A 21,573-nucleotide genomic window follows, 5' to 3' on the forward strand; every position below is an offset into this window, starting at 1 on the left:
CTGTTGTGAGTAGTACTTATTTTACACAAGAAAGACACTGAAAAAGATTGTGAACGTGGCAAAGTATACCCCATTTTGCCACAGTGTATATACTGTATATACAGTATCTGTATATGTAATGTGAGTGCAATACATGTCACCGAACAAAAAGGGGAGTGAAAGAAATCCCCTCAACAATCAAACTTGATAGTATGAAAAGGTATTGTTTTATTTTTACATTGTATATTATTTTCATTGTCACTGCCCCCTCCCCTTTTTTGTTTTCTGGATTATTTGGTTTTTTTTACCCCCCTTTAATATGGGATGTACAGGTTTAACAATGTTGTAGATTTATTTTTTTTTTTCCTGGTATCAAATCACTTCCGATGCAGTTGGTCACGTGGTTTGATTGCAGCTAGACCATTGGAGTGAAACTGCACTACAGCACAGGAAGTGATTTCATATCGAAATTGAGGTATCAATTACAACCAAAGAACCAAAAGATGATCAACACAAAAAAGGGGTAATGCTGCTAATGTTTAGAAGATGTAAGAAAATGTATTTTAAAGTTAAACTCTCTTATAAATATATTTATGCAGGACTATAATAAACTGTTTGTGTTACTGGTTTTCAAGGCTTCATTTTATTTATTTATTATTTTTTGTGTGTGTATGCTATTTTCAGAACGTGATGTTACAACAGACGTGAAATGGAGTTACATTTTATTCAACACACTTATAAAGATGGTATTTCAGCACAAGTGTGTAACATAACAACCTTCCAAATATTTGTTTACAAATATAATGGCATTACAGTATTTTAAATATGGGTTTATTTACTTTACCATTTACCAGGAATAACTGTTTGTAACAGCTTGTGTACTTTAGAGGTACACTGAGTCATTAGTTCATAAGTACATCACAGCCCTTATGTTATTGTGACAGAACAGGACAGAGGGAAAGTAAACAGGAAATGGAGATAAGAAAAACAAAGAAAAGTGAGAGACTGGCTTGCTGAAATTCTAGCGATTCATTCCTGTTCCTGAAATCGTTTTATCCAATGTGCCACTGTGACCCATGACAGTTGTGAAGATAAAAGTGTTGTGACTGACCCCTACGCTAAGATGTGGTGATGGCTGACTCATTGTGCATTGATTAAATTACTCGCTTGGGAAACGGAGGGGTGCCTTGTGTGCAAACAATCAACAAAACTGTCCACTTAGGACAAGGATCAGTAAACAGACTGGGAGGGTTTCTCTCTTTAGCATGTTTAAGGACAAAACCTCGGGCGTTTTTTTTATTTTTTTTAAAGAGTGGTTGGATCAGATATAGCCCTGCAATAAGGCAAACAGTTTAAATCAATTATTATAATCACTTGCAGATTTTGTTGAATTAAAACAGAATTCAACGTGCCATGGTTTTGCTTGTTATGGGTAAACACCATAGACCAAGTAGTTGTGAAGAGCTTTGCAGGCCAAAGATAAGTTTGACCCCCAGCAGAGCTAAGACTGTTCTTTTGCTTAAATAAAAGAAGACTGTAAGAAAGTTGCACAATATAGGTTGTCTAGTGTATCCCTCAGAATGTCTGATAATCTCAGAATGATCTGTTTTGTGTCAATAGCAGACAGATGAGTAAACATACCGGCTTCCTTTGCTGCACAGAGAACAGGGGATTGTAAAGTACTAGCATGGTTATGTTGCTGGACAGTGGAGGAAATTCTTTAATGCAGCGTTTGATAATGTTTCTCTAGTGGCTTTTTAATCAGAATCACCCTTATGCCTGTTGGCTCGCTGTCATTGTTCATTGTTTCTTTAATGAGACAAGATAGCTTTTGATGGAGAAGTGCAATGTACAAGACAAAGTGCTGAACCAGGCATACACATTATAGGATTGTACATATCGAGCACTTCAGGTTACTGATAATAAAAAAAAATATGGTTTTGGAGCAGCAGTTTTACTACATTCACTGACGACCTCGGCTGCAAACTTTTTTTTTTTTTTTTTTTTTTTTAATCATTTAATTAACAGCATTAAGAAATAAAGGCAGAAGAAATTCACATTTAACAAAAAAAAACGCTTACAATATTTGGTGATATAGTTTATTATGCAGAACTTAATTTGCAATGAATGCTATTAACAAATGAATGCCTAATAATATTGCACATTGTTATGAATAGCACTGTCGCGATACACAAAACCAAGATAAAATCAAATTTTCTATGATTAATTTATAATATATATATATATATATATATATATATATATATATATATATATATATATATATATATATATATTTTTTTTTTTTTGTAATATACATGTTTGCAGATCATGTGGGTAACTTTTCTGACACTGTACAGCTATGGCCAAAAGTTTTGCATCATCCATCCTATAGAATTAACTAATTTTGCTTCATAAAGTCGAATGAAACCTGTTGAATAATGTTATGTTAACATATTGACTATCATAGCGCTTTGTAGTTGTCAATATACTTAATAAAAAACTGACAACAATTGAAAAATTTGACATTTTGAAATCGAACATGAAATACTGTACTACTATTGTGGCGACTACTTTTGTGATATGTTAGTAGTTTCTTGGATTACATGATGTTAAATAAAATATCTAAATTAGGTTCATATAGATTTGTTTTAATTAATCCTAAAATTCTAGGTGATGCTAAAGTTTTTGCCATAGCTGTACAACACTCCAGGAGTTGCTTGACAACATTGTGACTAAATGATTGGTCCTTCAACAGCACAAGGGACATGTTTGTCTTGTTTTTTTTTTTTTTAATATGATGTACCATACCTTACTGTGCTTTGCAATGCTTACCTGCTTACCATTTTGTAATGGTAGTAACAAGCCTGTGAAAGCTTGGAATGGATCAGACAGCTGTGAAAAGGTAATCTTGCTCTGTCCCTGCAGTGGCACACAAGGATGCAGTGGTCTCCCTTAGTTTATAAAGCAACCAGTTATTCATTTTTAGCTTCCCATAACATTTCGCATTAAGGTCAAGGCCCAGTTGTTTGGATAGCCCAGCTGGTGAGCTAGGCATTGCTTGGACAAGTCTCCACATGAGCATAAATCTGGGGATTTCTTATTACTCTGCTTTCAGGTTTGAATGGTTGCGCCGAAAGACGAGGAAAAGCCCCACTTCCTTGGGAGATATTGTCTTTGTCAGCTTCTCTGTCGATAAGAAGATACATTTTCTGTGCTACATTTCTTTTCTTTTTTTACACAGGAAGAAAAGGGCATTTCCTGTGAACTCTTGGAGTTGGACTTCCTGAAGTGCAGTGTGGGATTTCCTTTCATGAGAGCACAGTCCAAGGTAGGACACACACACATTTCTATACAGACAGACAGAGAGACAGACACACACACACATATACCCAAATGGTCAAAGAGAAGGAGAAAGTCCAGTTTGTCTCAGGGGTCTTTCTTTTAATCTACCAATGCTTAGGAATGCTGGTGGTTGTTATATTTATGAAGTATTGAAAGTGATTCTACACAGCCAGAATCACAGCTGTAACACATGGTTCACATTATTGTCGTTCGTTCTTTATTAATGTGACCCAGCTGTATGCTGGTCCCTTGGCATTAGGTGGGAGGAGGGGAGAGTTTATTGATAACTCATTTACCAAAGATTATCTTGACCCCAATACTAGTTTCCATTATATTTCCTGAAGAAGCCATTCTTTTTATCTAGGCTTCTCGGATTGTATGTTTGTTTGCATTTTCCCATGGCTACCAGCGTAGTCCGACACAGTATCCCCATTATTCCCAAGCACAAGATCATTTGAGAAACCGAAACACAGGCTGCCTTATCTGATAATATGTCATTCTTTTACCCAGTTCAACAGAAACTCAAGTTGAAAATGAACAAGTTTAGAGTGGCACGTGTTTTGCTAAAAAAAACACATTCTCCAAATACACATTCATTGTAACAAGTGCTGTTCTTCTGAAAGGATGGCATAAACTCCATGACTGTATTTAAATTTCCGTTTCTTGGCTGACATACTAAAATAAGTGACCATGGCAAAGTTATAACACAACATAAACGGAGGACACTTTCTTCAACTCCAAGGGATACAGGTGTTGGCCTGTCTTTTATGATATATGACTGCCACAGTAGCAGTACTGACAATGTTACTGAAATTGAATTACTACAATGCCATAACAAATTCAGTTTCCCATCTAAAATCTTTGTTTTGTTGTTGCAGTACCACCTTGGAGTTATTTTTGACACCAGTCATCTATCCGGAGATGAAGAGAACATGCAATTCCTTGTCAGCACACAAAGGTAAAGAACACTTCAGGTTACTGATATTAAAAGCATGCGGTTTTCTAGCAGAAGGTTAATTAATAAAGGCAAGGTAGTTTTTTTGTGTGCAGAAAATTCAGATGTAATATTTCACAGTTACAATCTTACCAAGTCTTTGGCACTGTTTGCTAAGTTAAGATCCCTATAAAAAAATAAAAAATAAAGAAAACATGGTTACCATATTTGGTGGTACAGTTTATGCAGAAGTCAAATTCTATTTTACTTGAAAATCTTCTATAACAAGCTACTAATTTTTATTTACATGTCTAAACCACACGTCATTTTTAGAAGTCAACGCTAAGCACAATTCCTGAACTTTTTACAACAAAATTCCAGTTACGCCAAAAGCATGTGTTACTGAAACCACTTCAAGCACATACACTCTTTGTTTAAATGTATTTTATCGTGTTATGACTAATTTTGTGGCTGAGCTGAAAAAGGTGAAACACATCTCGAAGGTCAAGCTAAAAACAACCAACCGTGTCAATACTATTAACTCATACACATCACTATTGATTTGCATAAAGGTTGTTGATTTTCTTTTTATTTATGTTTTTAAGCCTTGTGAAATCATAAATTAATTAATAAATTATGCATCTAATATGTGTCCATTCTACTACTACTACCACTACTAATAATAATAATAATAATTGTTTGAAAATCTCAATAAATCAGTGTAGTTTAAAGACTGTTTATCTGTTAACTAGGCCCTATCATTACATGTCTCAAGAATAATTTTTCTTCTTGAGATGACATTTAAGAAGTTCTTCCTGTAAGAAAATTTGGAGAATTGCACTTAAGAAGGATCTTAGGAAGATCTTAAATATCATCCTGTTGTTTTTTTTTCTTAAGAATTTATTTCCATTAATTGTACTTACCCAGCACCTTTCATTCTAAGTACATGCCAGTTAAAACAGTAAGATGTATGCACTGTCAAGAAATAGTGAAGAAGAAGAAGAAGAAGAAGAAGAAGAAGAAGAAGAAGAAGAAGAAGAAGAAGAAGAAGAAGAAGAAGACAACAAATTAAATAATAACAATAAAAAAAAACAATTGAAGAAAACAGGAAATGAATAAGAATGATAAAACACAAAATTACAAAAATAAGCAAATAAAATACATAAAAACAATTATATTTGTAAGTCGGGTTAAAAAGCCTAAACTAAAGATGTCTTTACTCTTGACTTAAAAAATATTGACTAGAGCAGCATCACTAAAGAAAATGTCAATGAGTTCCACAATCTGGGAGCATTATAACTAAATGCACTTTGTCCTCTACTTTTCAATTTGACCTTTGGGAGGCACAAAAGGCCAGCGTTAGCCGACCTTAAAGAGCACAGAGGTTTGTATGGGGACAGAATCTCTCTTACATAATCCAATACCAAGCCATTTAGTACTTTATAAAGTCTGCTTCAAAGCTCTTTTAAAAATTTCTGCTCTAGTGCATTGATAGTGTAAGGATTATTGCCCACATTGTCAAACAAGTAACACAACAGTAACGATCCCTGATGTGGTATGGAATAGAACACTGATAATTAAGCAAATTATCAGTTCAATTAAGTGTCTAGTTAAGTAATTGAGAGCTCAGTTGGAATGAAAACCAGCAGACACAGGGGTCCCCAGGACCAGGGTTGGGAACCACTGAGTTAGAGGACAGATCTCAAACCCCAGTGCAAGAGAAGTGAAGAGAGCTTTGAAACAGACTTTAAAGTTATAAGTGTAAAAAGTTGTCAGGATGTTAACTATGAAAAGAGAAATTACAGGTACATTCAACAGTTGTAGAAACACGTGGGGACATGTAACATTATATTTTTTGGAACCCAGCTACTTACTCTTTAATGTAAAGGTGCCAATATTCTTGTCATGAACAGATATTTGAAATTGCTTTTGTACTGATGTGTTTTTTTATAAAAATAATTCTAACAGCAAAATGTTCAAGAATACGGCCCCAGGTCCCTTTACCACCTAAACATAACAAATATGTATTGCTTCTAAAGCCTGGTGTTAAATCTATGTATATGTACATATTGTCCTTCTTTTAAACCTTTAAAACCATCCGCTGGCTTTAGAGAGAGTGAATCTGAAGTTTAAAAGAGTCCCATTGGACAAAGCATCGTTGCTCTACTTAGACTACTTGACCTTTTCAAGTTAAACTTCCCATCTGGAGAAATAGGATATTTGCTTCCTAAAATTTTTGGGAAACACTTTTGGAAAGAGGTTGTATTCTTTGCTTGTTTTTTTGGAAGCTTTAAATGTGATGAAAAAGATTTGACGCCCCTACATTGGTGCAGTCCTTTCTGTCTGCTCCCATGTGCTATACCATCATCATCTGGAGCTATGAGGTTGCAACATTTTAGAAAGGTGGCTTACATGCCCCCAAATGCTCAATTTAAACCTGCAGCTATGGCCAGAAATTTTGCATCACCTAGAATCTTTGGGTTGAGAATCATTTAAAAAGCTGTATGAACATAATTGAAATCTTTTATTTAACATCGTGCAGTCAAATAAACTACAAAATGATATTGCAAAAGTCTACTGGAAGCCATAATAGTACAGTACAGTATTTCATGTCAGATTTCGAAAATGTCACATTTGTCAATTTGTCAGTTTTTCATTAAGTATATGGAAAACTACAATGCAGTATGTAATTTAATATGTTAAAGTAACATTATTCAGCAGGTTTCATTTAACTTTATGAAGCAAAATGAATTAATTCTATAGGGTGGTGGACAATGTTTGGCTACAGCTGTACACTAGGGTCAAATGAGATTACCTTTGTGCTTGTAACTTTTGCCATAGACACTGGAGATTTACATATCAACCCAAAAATGTTGCTGCTTACAATTGATCCAGCAGGGAATCAATATACCATACAGAAGACAAAAACATAAACCTCATTTTTGTTTGTATTTAATTATGTAATATTTGTGTGTTTATTCATTTATCTATTTACTGCTTCTAGTGCCAACCCAGAACATGAGGACGCATTATTAGACAACACCCTTCACCTGTCTGTCCCTCTGATCCATGAAGTTGACACAACAATCACAGGGTATGTGGAGCACGGTCTGTTCATTTCTTTACATACATGCTGACTATGAAAGAGGTAGCTACTCATATTGAGCTCCCAAATTTCAATTCTTTACAAATGTTGTTTAGCCTTTTCCCATTGACACGCTCTTCCAATTTAGATTTTATTTTTTGTTTATTTCATTTTCTTTTTCACTTGTGATGCCTGAAGACCTGACATCACTAAGCTTTTTTTCTGGATTTCCATTTTTAATTTGTGGAATGGAAATCCAGAAGAAAAAAAAGACTCAGGCTGACTCCAGAGTTAGAAAATGCATTCCCTGTCTGTTTCTGACTCCAACATTGAAATCCTGAATTTTTTCCAATGCACTCATACTTCATTGTGCACAAATGGTCTTTTTTTAACTTTGACAAGAATTGTGCAGGATCCCCATAGGATTCTGGTTATAAACTGCATCTAATACCTTGGGATGGAGATCAAAGTTCTTTCCAATACAAAATTCTTTAGATACGTGTCTGACTTCGTGTTTGATGTTTTTACTGTTAAATAAACTCCTTCGGGGACACATAGTGTTGTATTCATAAAAAAAAAAAAAAAAGTTCAGTCACATGTTTTGCAACTATTTTTATAAACTCTTGAATCAGAACCCTGCAAAAAATTGTGAAAAAACACTTGGCTGTAAACAAATGTATGTTTTAATGTTACAAAACAAGTAACAACTTACTCAGAAGGTTCATTTAGGGACTAGGATGTGTTTTTTGCTTGTTATGTAACATTAAAACTTAATTTTATTTTCTCAAAAAATGTATTGATTTAGTTTTCTCACCATATAAAGTATGGATTACTTGAATGTTTACTTTTATGCCTATTTATTTTTTTATTATTTAAAGAGAGCTGCCCTATACAATACACCATAGCATATTAGTATATTTTCCCAAATATATAGACATGTTGCATTTTTCTACTCTGATGCATTATGAGCATCAACAGTTTACTCAAAGCCTCCATTAGTGTTTTTTTTTTTTACTATTATAACAACCTTGACTTGCATAAAGAGTGAAATATCTTGCATCACTCGATTTTCAAGGTGTGGTATCTGAAGCATAATTAACAAGTACAGAGAAACATCATCTGTAATTGACAAACCCAGGACTGGAAGTCCCAAAAAGCTGTCTAACAAGGATGAGCAATACTTGAAGATATAATATCCTTAAGGAATAGAAAGAAGACGATTGTTGAATTGACAACAGAACTGGCAGAAGGCACAGGTGTCATTGTCCATCAAATCAACATTACTAAGGTTAATCTTGAAATCAGGACTTAAAGGATGTTTTGCAGTAAGAATACCTTTGTTAAGAAAGGGGAACAATACTAAAATACTAAAATATGCACAAGAAAACAGAAATTGGACAATAGAACAGTGGTCAAAGGTGCTTTGGACTGCTGATTTATTTATTTATTTAGTAATCGCCAATTATTTTATTATTTTCTCCCAATTTGGCATATCCAATTATTTTTAGGCACAGCTCACCGCTACCACCCCCGTGCTGACTCAGGAGCGGCGAAGACAAACACACGCTGTCCTCTGAAGTGTGTGTCGTCAGCCGACCACTTTTTTTTTCACACTGCAGACTCACCATGCAGCCACCTCAGAGCTGCAGCGTCAGGGCAGGCCCGCAGGCACCCGGCCAGACTACAGGGGTCGCTGGTGCGCGGTGAGCTGAGGAGACCTAAGCCCTCACCCCGGGCAGTGCTCTGCCAGCTGTGCGCTGCCCCCTGGGAGCTTCCGTCTACGGTCGGTAATAGAATAGCCTGGACTCAAACTGGAGACCTTCACTGTGCCACTCGGGAGCCCCTGGACTGTTGATTTGATGGACAGCGATACCTGCGCCTTCTGCCAGTTCTGTTGTCGATTCAATGTTTTTCAATTCTTTTATTTATATATATATATATATATATATATATATATATATATATATATATATATATATATATATATATATATATATATATATATATATTATGTAGTTCATTGCAAGCAATCCATTTAAGTGGCCAGACAATTCTACAGTCTGACCTCTGCACAGGACTATTTAATGCAGTTTTTATACTTGCTTTTTAACAGCAAAAACAGTAAGATAAATCTTGGCTGCATTTGTGTCAGTTATTTAGCTCAAACACTGTTAAGCCAGTAATCATGTCATTTAATTGCAATATTTTGAGCAAAATGCAAAGTAGTCGTGATGGAGATACATGTCAAATGGTTAAATGCATTAGCCTGTATAGCACAGTGCCAGAAAAAAATGTATGGGACAAATCATGTTGTCTTTTCAGAAATAATAGCTTAGTGCTTTGTGAAATTTACTGGCAACATTTAAGATATTACAAGCCAGTATCAACATCTTATTCCTTTTATTTATATTCAAATGAATATTTCATTAAATCCCACCCAGTAATCTTTTTTGAATACAGTGGAGCCCCATAATGAATATGCTTTAGGCAAGTATAAAATGCAGCTAAGCTTTGGTAAGAGGCAAATGAGATAGTGTTAGTCCAGGTTTGGTTTGGCAGGAGAGGTTTATGAAGTGAATGCTGTTTTCAAATCAAGCATATTAGTTACTGTAAGTTTATTGCAACTACTGTATTCCTTTGAATTTAAGATCTACTTTTTAACCATTTATTGTTTCTCAAAAATAGCCTGCGTCTTAAATTCGAGTACAGGATAGTGATGCTGACTACCCGGGTTACAAACCGCAACGTGACTAACTGCCGAGAAAAGACAAACAAAGATGTCACTGCCCGAATACGCAAGCAGCAACGTGACTTACTGCTCAGAAAAGACAAATCCATGTCACATCCATGACATACAGGCAGCCATTTTCAAAGAAGAGTCATTAGCTTCCTGAGGAATGTAAAAAGAAGCTTTTCCAATTTCAGTGTTTCTAAAAAACAGTACCAGCTTGGACAGATTGGAAATGCTGATCAGACCCCCGTATTTTTCGACATGCCAAGCAATACCACAGTTCACAAATTGGGAGAAAAACAGTTGTAAGAATTCTCCCTGTGCCTATTTTATGTTATGTTGGTATTGTTCATACCATTCTGACTGTTGTGGTTGTTGGGTTACTTGTTGCTTGATGTAGTGGAGTGTTATGTCATGCTTGCCAGGATGCATGATGCCATAAACGAGCGAGCGGTGTATGTTCAACAGAGACATCATCTTACTACAGTGCACACACAGTAAAAGAGCTCAACAGTTTCAGGTCAGTTTTGTAAGATATAACATGTAATTGAGGTTGTATCTTTGTAAATGCATATTTATTTGATGTTTAATTTTTTTCTCAAATTGAGGGTGATAAATTTGGACTGCATCTTAAATTCGAGGGCGTCTTAAATTCGAAGGAATACAGTACTGTACAAACAACATTTCTGTCCACATTTCCTGGAGATGTCAATGGCCTCAGGATGTCATGACAATGGGTTTGTGATGTCATACAACAATAGGATGTTTCTGCCTTTCTCTCTACATCAACAGTTTAATTCTTCAGGCATGCTAAGCTAGACATTTTAAATAATCTATCAGTTCACTGTATAACTTTTTAATATTATGGTATAGGGGTTATATATGATTATCTATTGTTTCTGCTTAAATAATTTTTTGCCATACTAACACTGCTTCTGAAAAGAATCCTTAAGGCTGATACACTGTGCACTGAAGCCAATAGGTGAAGCCTTACTTCCCCAGACCTGAGGAATCTTGTTGGAACTCTTTGTTGCTAGAACAGTCAGTAAGCATAGCAAATAATTATTTATTGAGAGACTCATGCAGCACACACATAATAGGATATTAAGCAGGTATAACACAGAATATTAGGAAAATGTAGATAAAGTATACTAGAGGCCAGTTTTTGCAGTGATGGATAAACACTGGCATTCTGAACAAAGCCACGGGTGTTGAGTGTGTTTGAGGTCTGCCCTTAACAGTTTATAGCATCCAAGCTCTGAGTCAATGCGGGTAAGCTTCCTAGAGAGGGGAAGGTCACTGATTCATTACCATTACCCATGAAAGTGCAAGAGCGAGAGACAGGTTTTAGTTTGCCAAGTAGCTTTTCCATTTAGAAATGTTCCAAACTGTACAGAGTTGCCATATTTCTGTTGATATCCTTTTATCTGGGTGGTAGGGAAGACTGCTACAGCCACCGCAAACAGATCTTGAAGAATCCTGATTCTTTTTTCTAAGATGACGTTTTTTGAAAAAAAACCTTCCTGAAGTACTTTGTTGCACATTCAAGTCCTATTTTAACTTTTGTGATTAAGCTGGTGCTACAGTGTATTATTCAAGTTGTCCTGTTTTAGTAAGGCAATGCTATTTTCCTGAAAGGAAGTGAAATCTATCCCATAAACGTAACCCTCGGACGCTGCAGAAATAAGAGTCTCCTAGTAAAACAATCGATCCAGTCGGTTCAGGAGTTGAGGATTATTTGAAACTATTTGACTACAAACAGGAGCACAATCACTTCCTTTTCTTTTTTAAACAGTGCTAATAAGAAAGAACTTTATACCCTTAAAGGAGCATTTTAATTATGTTATACTTTGCAGAACTCTAAACATCAGGTCAGTTGTTTGTTGTCCAGAGGTTCGCAGGACAATTATTTTTCCTCCCTTAACTGTAAAACACGCAATGGGGGTATATGTACTAACATTTCCTGTCTTTCTCAGGGTGGTGTCCCCTAACTCCTTTGTGTATGGAGACTCAGTTGATGCTGACAGATTTGTTCAGATGGATGACATGCAGTGTTTCTTCCAGCCTGTCAATTACACCTTCCAGGTAAAAGTGCTTCTGGTATTCTGAAGTCCACATTTCTCATGATGGGTCTGTTCTTGCACAGATATGATTAGCATATTATTCTTCTGATTCTACTCCCATGTATCCCTGTCACAAAGATGGCCGGAGTGGGTGGCGTCCACCAGAGCCAGGAAATAAACAACAAGAGAGAGGTGGAGTTTGGTGGAGCTGAGTGAATGGTTTCGCTCAGCATTTAATAAATAACTAGACAGACAGAAAATAAAAAGGTTGCCACAAACAAAAACACAGGACACGGCACTTTCGCCAAAATAAATAGACAAACAAAACGGACTACTCAGACAAACACGGTGAGCAGATATTTTAACGATTATGATTATTATTACAATTATTACTATTACCTCCGTCTCCAATCCCTTTCTCCACTCACTGAACACACAACCCCGAGTGAGTGAAAACATGCTGCTTTTATGCAGCTGTACCAAGACTCGACTGCTAATCAATCATTCAATTGGATTTGCGGTACAACTGCACGTTTATTAATAAATTGCAATTCCCCGTGCTCACATATTATTACTTTGCACGTGAAGTGCTGTGCAATCCTCGTGCCTAAATACAAATATACATTTTATACACTCGTGTTACACAGACCCGTTTATATCCCGTGTACCAATGACTATACACCAACATTAACACACAACATATACAGAAAATACACACAGGGGCGTGCACTTTGCCACAATCCCCAATAAAACAATATCGCCATTGATATATAACTAAACAATAGCACTAATCCAACCTAAATTATGCAGCTAAACATGTAATTATAGCCATGCAGTAATACAACAGCACCAAATGAAACTTGCATCATATCTGAATTAGACGTAATATAGCACCACTGTGTTCCAATACAATACTGGTAATGGTATGGTGCGTTGGTTATAATGGTAATACAATGGTTATTTTCAGACTTGCTTGTAAGGGGTTTAGTACTGTGGAAGACATTGAGATATGAAAAAACAATTTGTCATATAAGTTTCTTTTCTTAGTGTTTTATGCTGTAGTTATGCATTTACCAATGTGCTTTTGCTTTATAAATACGACCCATGATCCAGACATGGAGGGAACCTCTTTATATCTTTTGGTTAGCGTAAACAATTTTAATATTATCTTTTACATTGTGCATTGAGGTTTTGATGGATGTGTGAGTGAGTACATTTATAACAGCTGAACTGGTTTGGACCATACAGACATACAGATCACTGAATGCTCTTAGGACCCTCATGAAATGCATTTGAATGTATCTCCTAACCAGGATGTTAGCGTTAATTGCTCAGAAAATGTTTCCAGACATTTCCCTTCGTGAGCCTCAATGTGTTTAGTGCCAATAATGTGTGGTTTCTGTGATCTAATTTTCTGTACCAGCAATAATAGGCCTTTTTCTCTCCAGGTTATTAACAGAGGGCCAAGCCGTTTGCCCGGCTCAACAGTACACATTATGCTTCCGAATCGACTTGGAAGCAGTGGAGCAGAGATGCTGCATGTTCAAGAGACAGTGGTACGTGTTATTTATTTACCATGTTCCAATTAAAGATCCCTTCTACAAGTTATCTGTTTTAATTTTGCCCAGTAATTCTGCAGTGTACCATGCTTATACTGTACTGTGTATATATGACTGTCCCCTTTTCATGATGTTTACAGTAACTCTGAGTGGCTCCTGTTGCAGTTATGTAAATATTATGGTTTACCAGACTTTTCTGTGCATTACCATACTTGCCTGTGATTTAGTTTGGTGTTGTTTTTTTCTATAATTTACTAAAATGTACTATGATTTTACTATTGTATCTCACAGTAAACATATATCCTACACAAATGTAGTTCAGTATACAATTAAAGAACTCAAGTATTCAAGAGATTCTGTCCATGTAAATAATATGCCAACATGTGCCCTGTGGGTAGTCAGTCTGGGCAAAACAAACATTTATGTCTGTGTCTGTTTGTCTGTCTACATTCTGTCTATATCCTCCAGGATAGTCTCCTGTCCTATTGAAAAAGTGCACATGCAAATATTTCAGGAAAGGGAGACAGAAGTTATAAAACAAGGGGGCATTGATGCCCAGTGCAGAAAGGATGTCCTTTCCTCAGAAGATAAACACTTATCTGTTGTGTGTTTTGGCAATTCATGTAACTCATTAAAGGAATTGAAATGCTTTGGATCAGCATTTGTGGTTTCAATTTAACTATTGGTAGGCAGAGGTCTGAACTCAAATTCTAATGTGGTTTAAGCATTCCTCTGCTTAATTTATATGAAACTAGAGCCTCCACAACCCCTGGAAGTTAAGTGTTTCCCTTAACTACTGCAAACTAACATTTGTCTATGTGACTTGACTATGTTTTACCTCCGAATTTTTAATGAATACTGTTTTATTATTAGTAGTAGTATGACTAGTTTATAGTTTGTGGTAAGGTTCATTGATCTGAGTTCAGAAGTTGCTCTTCTTGTTGCCAGCCATGTAGATAAACCAAAGTGTATTTAAAGTAATACCACCGTCTATTGAACACCTACTGCAATTCAACTGGAATCTTGATCCAGTTTGTGTCATTAGATGTTGCTCTTTGGCTGGTGGTTACATATGTCTATGGCGGGCAACTGGAATTAAAGAGCTGCATGTAAACTCAGGCCAAATAACATCTAAGCACTGACTAATGTTAAAAATAACACATAATATTTGAATAACCGCAATAGCAACCACTCTGAATGACTGCACGTATCATGAAAAGGATAGTGTGAGAGGGTGGTTGGTTCACTGATAATACGAGAGTCAGAAAGTGTCTTTGAGACGCCGCACAGACTTTATTATTTACAGGTGCTGGTAACAGGGTGCCAGCAATGGCAATCTGGGAGGCCCTCAGTGATGCTACCAGCAATAATAATACATAATCCATAGTCAAAGGTGAAATCAAAACAGAAGAAGAAAAAAAAAACACTGTAAGCAGGGTCTCACCACCTCCGCAAATCTGCAAGGCACAAGATTAACTGACGGTCTCCTATTCCCTCACCACTTGAATAGGATTGCCAGGCACAGGCAGCCTTTTCTTTTATTCAGTCCGTACACTTTCGTTCTCTTTGTTTATTCCAATTCTCTGGCCAGAGCTTCTGCTCTGTTGTACCTTGTAAGGACTAACCCAAGGAATAGGAGAGCGTAATTTTTATGGGATTATGTCTCAAGAGTAAGCCATTTAAGAAGCACTACGCATGCATCTACTGTGAGCCCATTTCTGAAAACTATCCTGCAATTATTTATTTTTTTTAATATAAATTTAATCGCCAATGGTTTTTACCCCGGTTTTCTCTCCAATTTGGAATGCCCAATTATTATTTTTATCCCGGTTCACCGCTGCAACCTCATGGAAATGGAGGCGGAAACGCACGTCTTCCGAAACGTGCTCCTGCCAGTCCGTCATTTTTTTACACTGCGGATCCACAGCGAAGCCACCAGACCTATAGTGCCAGAGGACAACACAGATCTGAATGGCTCCACTGCAGACCCACAGGCGACCTATCAGCCACAGGGGTCGCTGGTGCTAAATTAGACCTTTTTACTTCTTTTCAGCTCTTGAACAGTTGCATATTTCAAGTTAGCTATAGCATTTGATCAGTAATTTGAACTGCAACTGAAAACAAGTATAAAATGTCTAATTAAGCAAATTATTAGTTCAATTAAGGGTATAGTTAAGTAATTGAGAATGGTTGGAATGAAAACCAACAGACATAGGGGGTTTGAGAAGCCCTACTTTAACCCAGCTTAGATTAAACTCATCCAGTTGGTTTACATTGTCTATTCACATTTCACATGATATATATATATATATATATATATATATATATATATATATATATATATATATATATATATATATATATATATATATATATACATGTGGCAAAGCGGCTGGTAAGGGGAACAGGTGTAGCGGTGATGCGATGCAGGAGTAACAGGCAGTCAATGGTAATTTAGTGAATAAGTGTTTATTGTGCCGTTTCTAGGTCTGGCAGCCATCAAATAATAAATCCCCGGCAGTACACAACAATGTGTAAAGCACGGGGAGCGTGAATAACACAACACAGTCCTGAACAGAAAACAAAGGCACGGTTACCAGTCCTGGGTGAATCCAAACGTGCAGGTGCTCTGTGCAGTGGTGCTCCGAATAGTGCTTTTGTGGCGACAGCTCCAGAGGTGTGCTTTAACTGTCCAGTGGTGCGACAAAGACAGACAATTACAGACAGACAGAAATAACACTTAACACTTATTTCTCTTATTTTCTGAGAGCTCCTCTCTCAGTCCTTCTCTCCTAGCGTAAACCCAAATGAAGGAAAAAATCAGCGTTACCCTGGCCCCTATATGTAATCCCGCATGATATCTAGGTAAACGGTTGCAGCTGCCTTATTACTGCAGCTGCCTCTCGTTCACCTTTCAAGTCAATACGGTCTAACAACAGAGTCTCGCTTCTTTCCAGGCTGACCCACTTCCCGGGCCCGGAAACGAACTGTCAGGCCAACCCTTCCAGATACTTCTCCTCTCGTTCTTTAGCACCCTCACAGGTCGGGAGGAAGACTTATCACCAGAACTCATATTTCTGTCACAATACAGTATATACTTTTTAAATAATTTAAACCTTTAGTGGACATGCAAAAAAAGGTTCTCTCTCTCTCTCTCTCTCTCTCTCTCTCTCTCTCTCTCTCTCTCTCTCTCTCTCTCTCTCTCTCTCTCTCTATATATATATATATATATATATATATATATATATACCTTTTCCCCTGCAGATATTTTAAATTATGATACTCTTTACTTTGGGGGCCTGGCTACAGCCCCGGGGCGGGGGGTCTTAGTCTTCAAGCATGACACTGCTAGCATGCAGAGGAGGTCTTTTATCAGTAAGGAAAAATAAATTTAAAAAAGGATATTCACATGACCTGTAGTTAAGCCTGGCAATAAAAACATGAAAATACAGATATATAGTAATTGTCTATATACAAAAACAAACAAAGGAGAGGCTTGAGTAATTATCCTGAAATTCCTGAGTTTCCACCCAAAGGGACCATGAAATAAGCCACTGGAAAGGTGGAGGCAGAAAGGGAAAAAAGCAAGTGCACTCCAGAGACCAGCACTCAAAACACAAGTATGAGAACTGGCATAATGAATCATATTACTCTTCCAGAAGTCTGCTGTGAAAGACACTTTCTGCCAGCCGCCCCCCCCACCCCCCCCCCCCCCCCCCCCCCACCCCCCCCCCCCCCCCCTTTTTTTTTTAAAGCTGAGTTGGATTGTAAGTAAACCTGGTTATTTACTCTCTGGATCCCACTGAATGCAACTTCCTTCAACCCTTTCCTTTTGACAAAGACCTTGACGTAAACAAGCCAGTAAAGTGATAAATAAGTACATAATGGCTCACCTGGGGCTGGTAGGCCTTGGGTGGTCACACGCCCGAGGTGTGCAGTTATGAGAGCAATAGTTGTTGCCATTTCTCATTGTTTTTATACAAATATTTTTAAAACAAACTAATAATTCAGCTTAAGACAGCACTGTACTGTAATGCAGCAGATGTTTGTATTATGTTCTGAAGCATTATCAAGTTTGAAGAGATGCTGGACCATTTTTGAAGCATTGAGGGTAAAGCAAACATTACAGTATACCATGTTTCCATCTGCACCATCAAACTAGTCTGTAAAAATGATTAAGCATGGAAAATGATGGTCTTAGCAAAAACAATTATGCGGAACACACACAATTTAGATGTTGAACAGGTAAGAAATTAATTATAAGGAAAATGTACAAGCTATTAAGTCCCTTTTAAATGGTTCATTTAGCTGAGTTTCAATGTTTAGTTCTGGTTATATTCTGGTATTGCAGGTTATCTACACACTGAACTGATGCAGGAATTACCGTGTTTTTTTCAGGTGGGTCAGGAAAGAGGGAACTGCACATACCACAGAAATCCTACACCATGCACAATCCCCCAGGATCGGGAGAGCATCTTCCATACCATCTTCGCATTCTTCTCTAAGTCAGGCAGGAAAGTCATGGTAAGCAAGTTTAGTAGTTAGATACAGTACTAAAAAATAAAATAAAAAGATTCAGTAGAAATTTGCATTTGTCCACACCATCCAGCATCCCTTGAAGTAATTCACCTATTAAGAAACTTTTTGAGATGCCAAATCTTACTTGAGCCTTGATTTTCCTAAAAAGTAAGATTTTTTTTGTTTTTCTATTATTTTCAGGACTGCGAGAGGCCAGGCAGGCCCTGCCTAATCATCACCTGCCTCCTGTCTCCATTGGCAAAAGAAGAATCGAGAAGTATAGATGTGAGGATTCTGCTCAATACAGAGATACTAAAGAAGGTGAGGACTCACCCATATTTTTTGTTTATTTAATAAGTAAATAACTTCAGTGTTTTTTTTTATTATTTTTGATCCAATATTATGATTTTTCTCTAAACCTTTGAGGTGAAGAGGGCTGTTTAGTCTTGTCCTGACCAGCACAAAGCAGCTCAAGGAGAAGGATTGCACCACAATGTTAAATGCATTGCAGACACAACTCCATATGTGCAGTTAATGTCACAAAGGTTGGCTGGTGTTATTGCTTCTGCACTGCCTAGAGTAAGTAAAATGTACTTTTAAATCCTTGCCATGGGTTTCTATACCAACCCCAGCCAGGGATGATGCTCCTGGGTAATACATGCCGTTTAATTCACTCCCTCTGTCTCGCTCACAGGACACCTCGTCAGTAATACAGTTTGTGGCGAGGGGCAGTGTGATGGTGGATACCAGTCTCCGGGCGGCGGAGGTCTCCAGTGGGCTTCCTGAACATACCACTGTAAGTGTGCCTTCCTAGCCGGCTTCCTGTGCTTAACCAATAGAGATTATGCACTGTTGTTGTGTGGGATGAAGTACAGCTCTATCCCGTTTGACTCTCCCTTTAAAGTATCATGTGTTCAGTAGGATCAAGAGATCCATGTTTTGTACATTTTGCTGCATTAAGTATTTATAAAGTATGGATCAGTATGATATAATTTCAGAGAGGTGAGTTTTCATGTTTTCTATATCAGCCATGATGGAAAATATGGTGGTTATATTCTAATTGAATACTTAAATTGTTTTCCTTGGAAATAAATAAATAAATACATTTACAGTAAGAGTTTTTTACATATTCATTTTTCTGTATCTTTGGGGACTTTATGCAAATTTTACATTAATTACCGATGCCTGTATACTAAAAATACAAAAGACAATCAAGTTCTGGTTATCTCTGGAAGTCATCTGCCTCACTACCATTGGCTCGCAGGCTTCCTTGTGTTAAGATTTGATGGGATTTGAACAATTCTCTCATAACACTGGTTCACTTAAGAGATGAATGGACCACAATTATCCTAATGTTAACTGTGTGTATGTGCGTGTGGTCCCAGGCTGTCTGTGTTTAGATGCTAGGGTTGATCCTGTTTGATCCTGGTTCCCCCAGTGGATTAAACTGGGCATTCGATTAGGGGACTCAGGCTCTGCCACGTCGTATGCAAGTGTAACCTTGCCTCTAACCCCTTTTTTCAGAAAGGGTGTTGCTAAAGCAGGGTCCTGCGCTTCTCCTTTTATAACTAGGTTTGTTCATTCCCTTAATTAATTCCCTCTGCTTCTGCTAGTCCTGCAACACAATGACACATGAGGTTTGCTGTCCTTCATGTCCTTCAATTTCCATCCTTGTTTTTTGTAATAAGCAAGCACAGTGCTTGGAATAAAAAAAAAAAGCATAGCCTCAGTGACTGAGAATAGGACCGTAATCTGTTTCCATGACCTCTGTGAGAATGATAAAATACCCACTAATGGGGGCTCCCACATGGCATATCCAGTAAAGGCACTCCATGTGGAGTGCAGGATGTGCCCTATAGTCTGGACATTGCCGGTTCGAGTCCAGGCTATACCTTTGTCAACCGAGGATGGGAGCTCCCAGGGGGCAGCATTCAGTTGGCTGAGCGCCGCCCGGGGAAGGGAGGGCTAGGTCGGCCAGGGTGTCCTCAGCTCACTGCACACCAGTGACCCCTGTGTAAGCTGCCCATGGCTGCGTTGTCCTCCAACTCTGTAGCTCTGGGTGGCTGTATGGTAAGTCTGCAGTGTGTAAAGAAGCGGGCGGCTAACGGCACATGCCTTGGAGGACAGCATGTGTTCGATTGGCAAGATTCAGTGTTGCAGAGCTGTAGACAAGCGTATAATTATGACTTTCTATGAAGAGCAATTGTCAACTCATATTTAAAATTCAATTTAATTAATTGATATTATTTTCATACCAGCCCCCTTTGAGGCAAACAGAAATGCCATATTGACACTCGTTGCCTTTTAATGTCATGGGGGTTTACATGTGCATGGAAACTTGGGGGAGTTCTTTGTGGACACAAATTGCCCTCTGCAACTGTGAAGTCAAGAGTTCTTTAAACTGATGAAACTTGAATGTGCAGATTTTCTGTCCAGGACAGTTAATCTGTGGGTCCCAAGGCTGCTGGAGTTGGCACTGGCCTTTTGATCTAGGAGCACAGGGGACGTGAGTGCTTTTGGCTCTTGACACTGTTGCATTTGTCACTGCCTTTATTGGTGACCCCAGCCCCATAATCTCTAGGTCCTACAGAGACTGTTCAACTGTGGTGCATGTGCACCTGTTCCAAATATGGGAGCCAGATAATGTTTTTCAACTTCCTCTGCTTCATTACTGGATGTGTTATTTTATTTTCCATACGTCTAAATTTGATGACGTTCTCCTCTGTGATTGTAAGTAGTTGGAAATGTGTTAGACTCATGTTATATGATCCCTGTCGGTGAGTGCAGAGGGAGCGTTGAGCTTATTGTGTTACAGTAGGAGACGGCATGTTCTCTTTCATCTACTAAGACTGGAACATGTGTAAGGAAAGGACCCCAGTAAGGCCTGAAGTGACCGGCTTTTGTTTCACATGTGTGAACATGCATCTTACTCACTGTTTTGCATAATCTTTCTTATACAGTCGGAGACAAAAGTATTTGGGCAGTTAAAAAAAAGAGAAAAACCACAAATAAAGTGAATTCTGTTATTTCTAATTGTTCTATTGAAATATATAATTTAAAGTAGAGATTCAGCTTTATAATAAAACAACAAATTATTACATAACAAGCATAAAATGAAAAATAACATGCAAAAACTAATTTTGTGTGCCCACCCTTCACTTCCTTTACAGCTTGCAATCTTTTTGTTTGTATTTTGAAACCAGTTCCTGGCATCTTTCCGGAGATATTTTTGCCCATTCTTCAGCACATACAGCTTTGAGTTCTGCAATCAATTTTGGTTTCCTTTTTGCAACAGCAGCCTTCAAGTCAATCCACAACATCTCGATGGGATTCAAGTCTGTGGACAGAGATCGCCAATC

The 21,573-nt window shown here is 37.6% G+C and overlaps 1 protein-coding gene across 1 annotated transcript in view; it reads left to right on the plus strand.

Annotated features, from left to right (window-relative positions):
- LOC121312946 (integrin alpha-9-like) overlaps window positions 1-21,573 on the plus strand; it is a 134,930-nt gene that overhangs the window by 104,687 nt on the left and 8,670 nt on the right. The window contains exons 19-26 of the mRNA XM_041244931.1: window positions 3,224-3,310; window positions 4,203-4,282; window positions 7,263-7,352; window positions 12,051-12,159; window positions 13,586-13,693; window positions 18,095-18,220; window positions 18,416-18,535; window positions 18,909-19,010. Of these exons, the coding sequence (XP_041100865.1) occupies window positions 3,224-3,310; window positions 4,203-4,282; window positions 7,263-7,352; window positions 12,051-12,159; window positions 13,586-13,693; window positions 18,095-18,220; window positions 18,416-18,535; window positions 18,909-19,010 (822 nt within the window). The remainder of the gene's footprint in view (window positions 1-3,223; window positions 3,311-4,202; window positions 4,283-7,262; window positions 7,353-12,050; window positions 12,160-13,585; window positions 13,694-18,094; window positions 18,221-18,415; window positions 18,536-18,908; window positions 19,011-21,573) is intronic.

Source organism: Polyodon spathula, chromosome 3 (genome assembly GCF_017654505.1).
Source record: "Polyodon spathula isolate WHYD16114869_AA chromosome 3, ASM1765450v1, whole genome shotgun sequence".
Lineage (NCBI taxonomy): Eukaryota > Metazoa > Chordata > Actinopteri > Acipenseriformes > Polyodontidae > Polyodon > Polyodon spathula.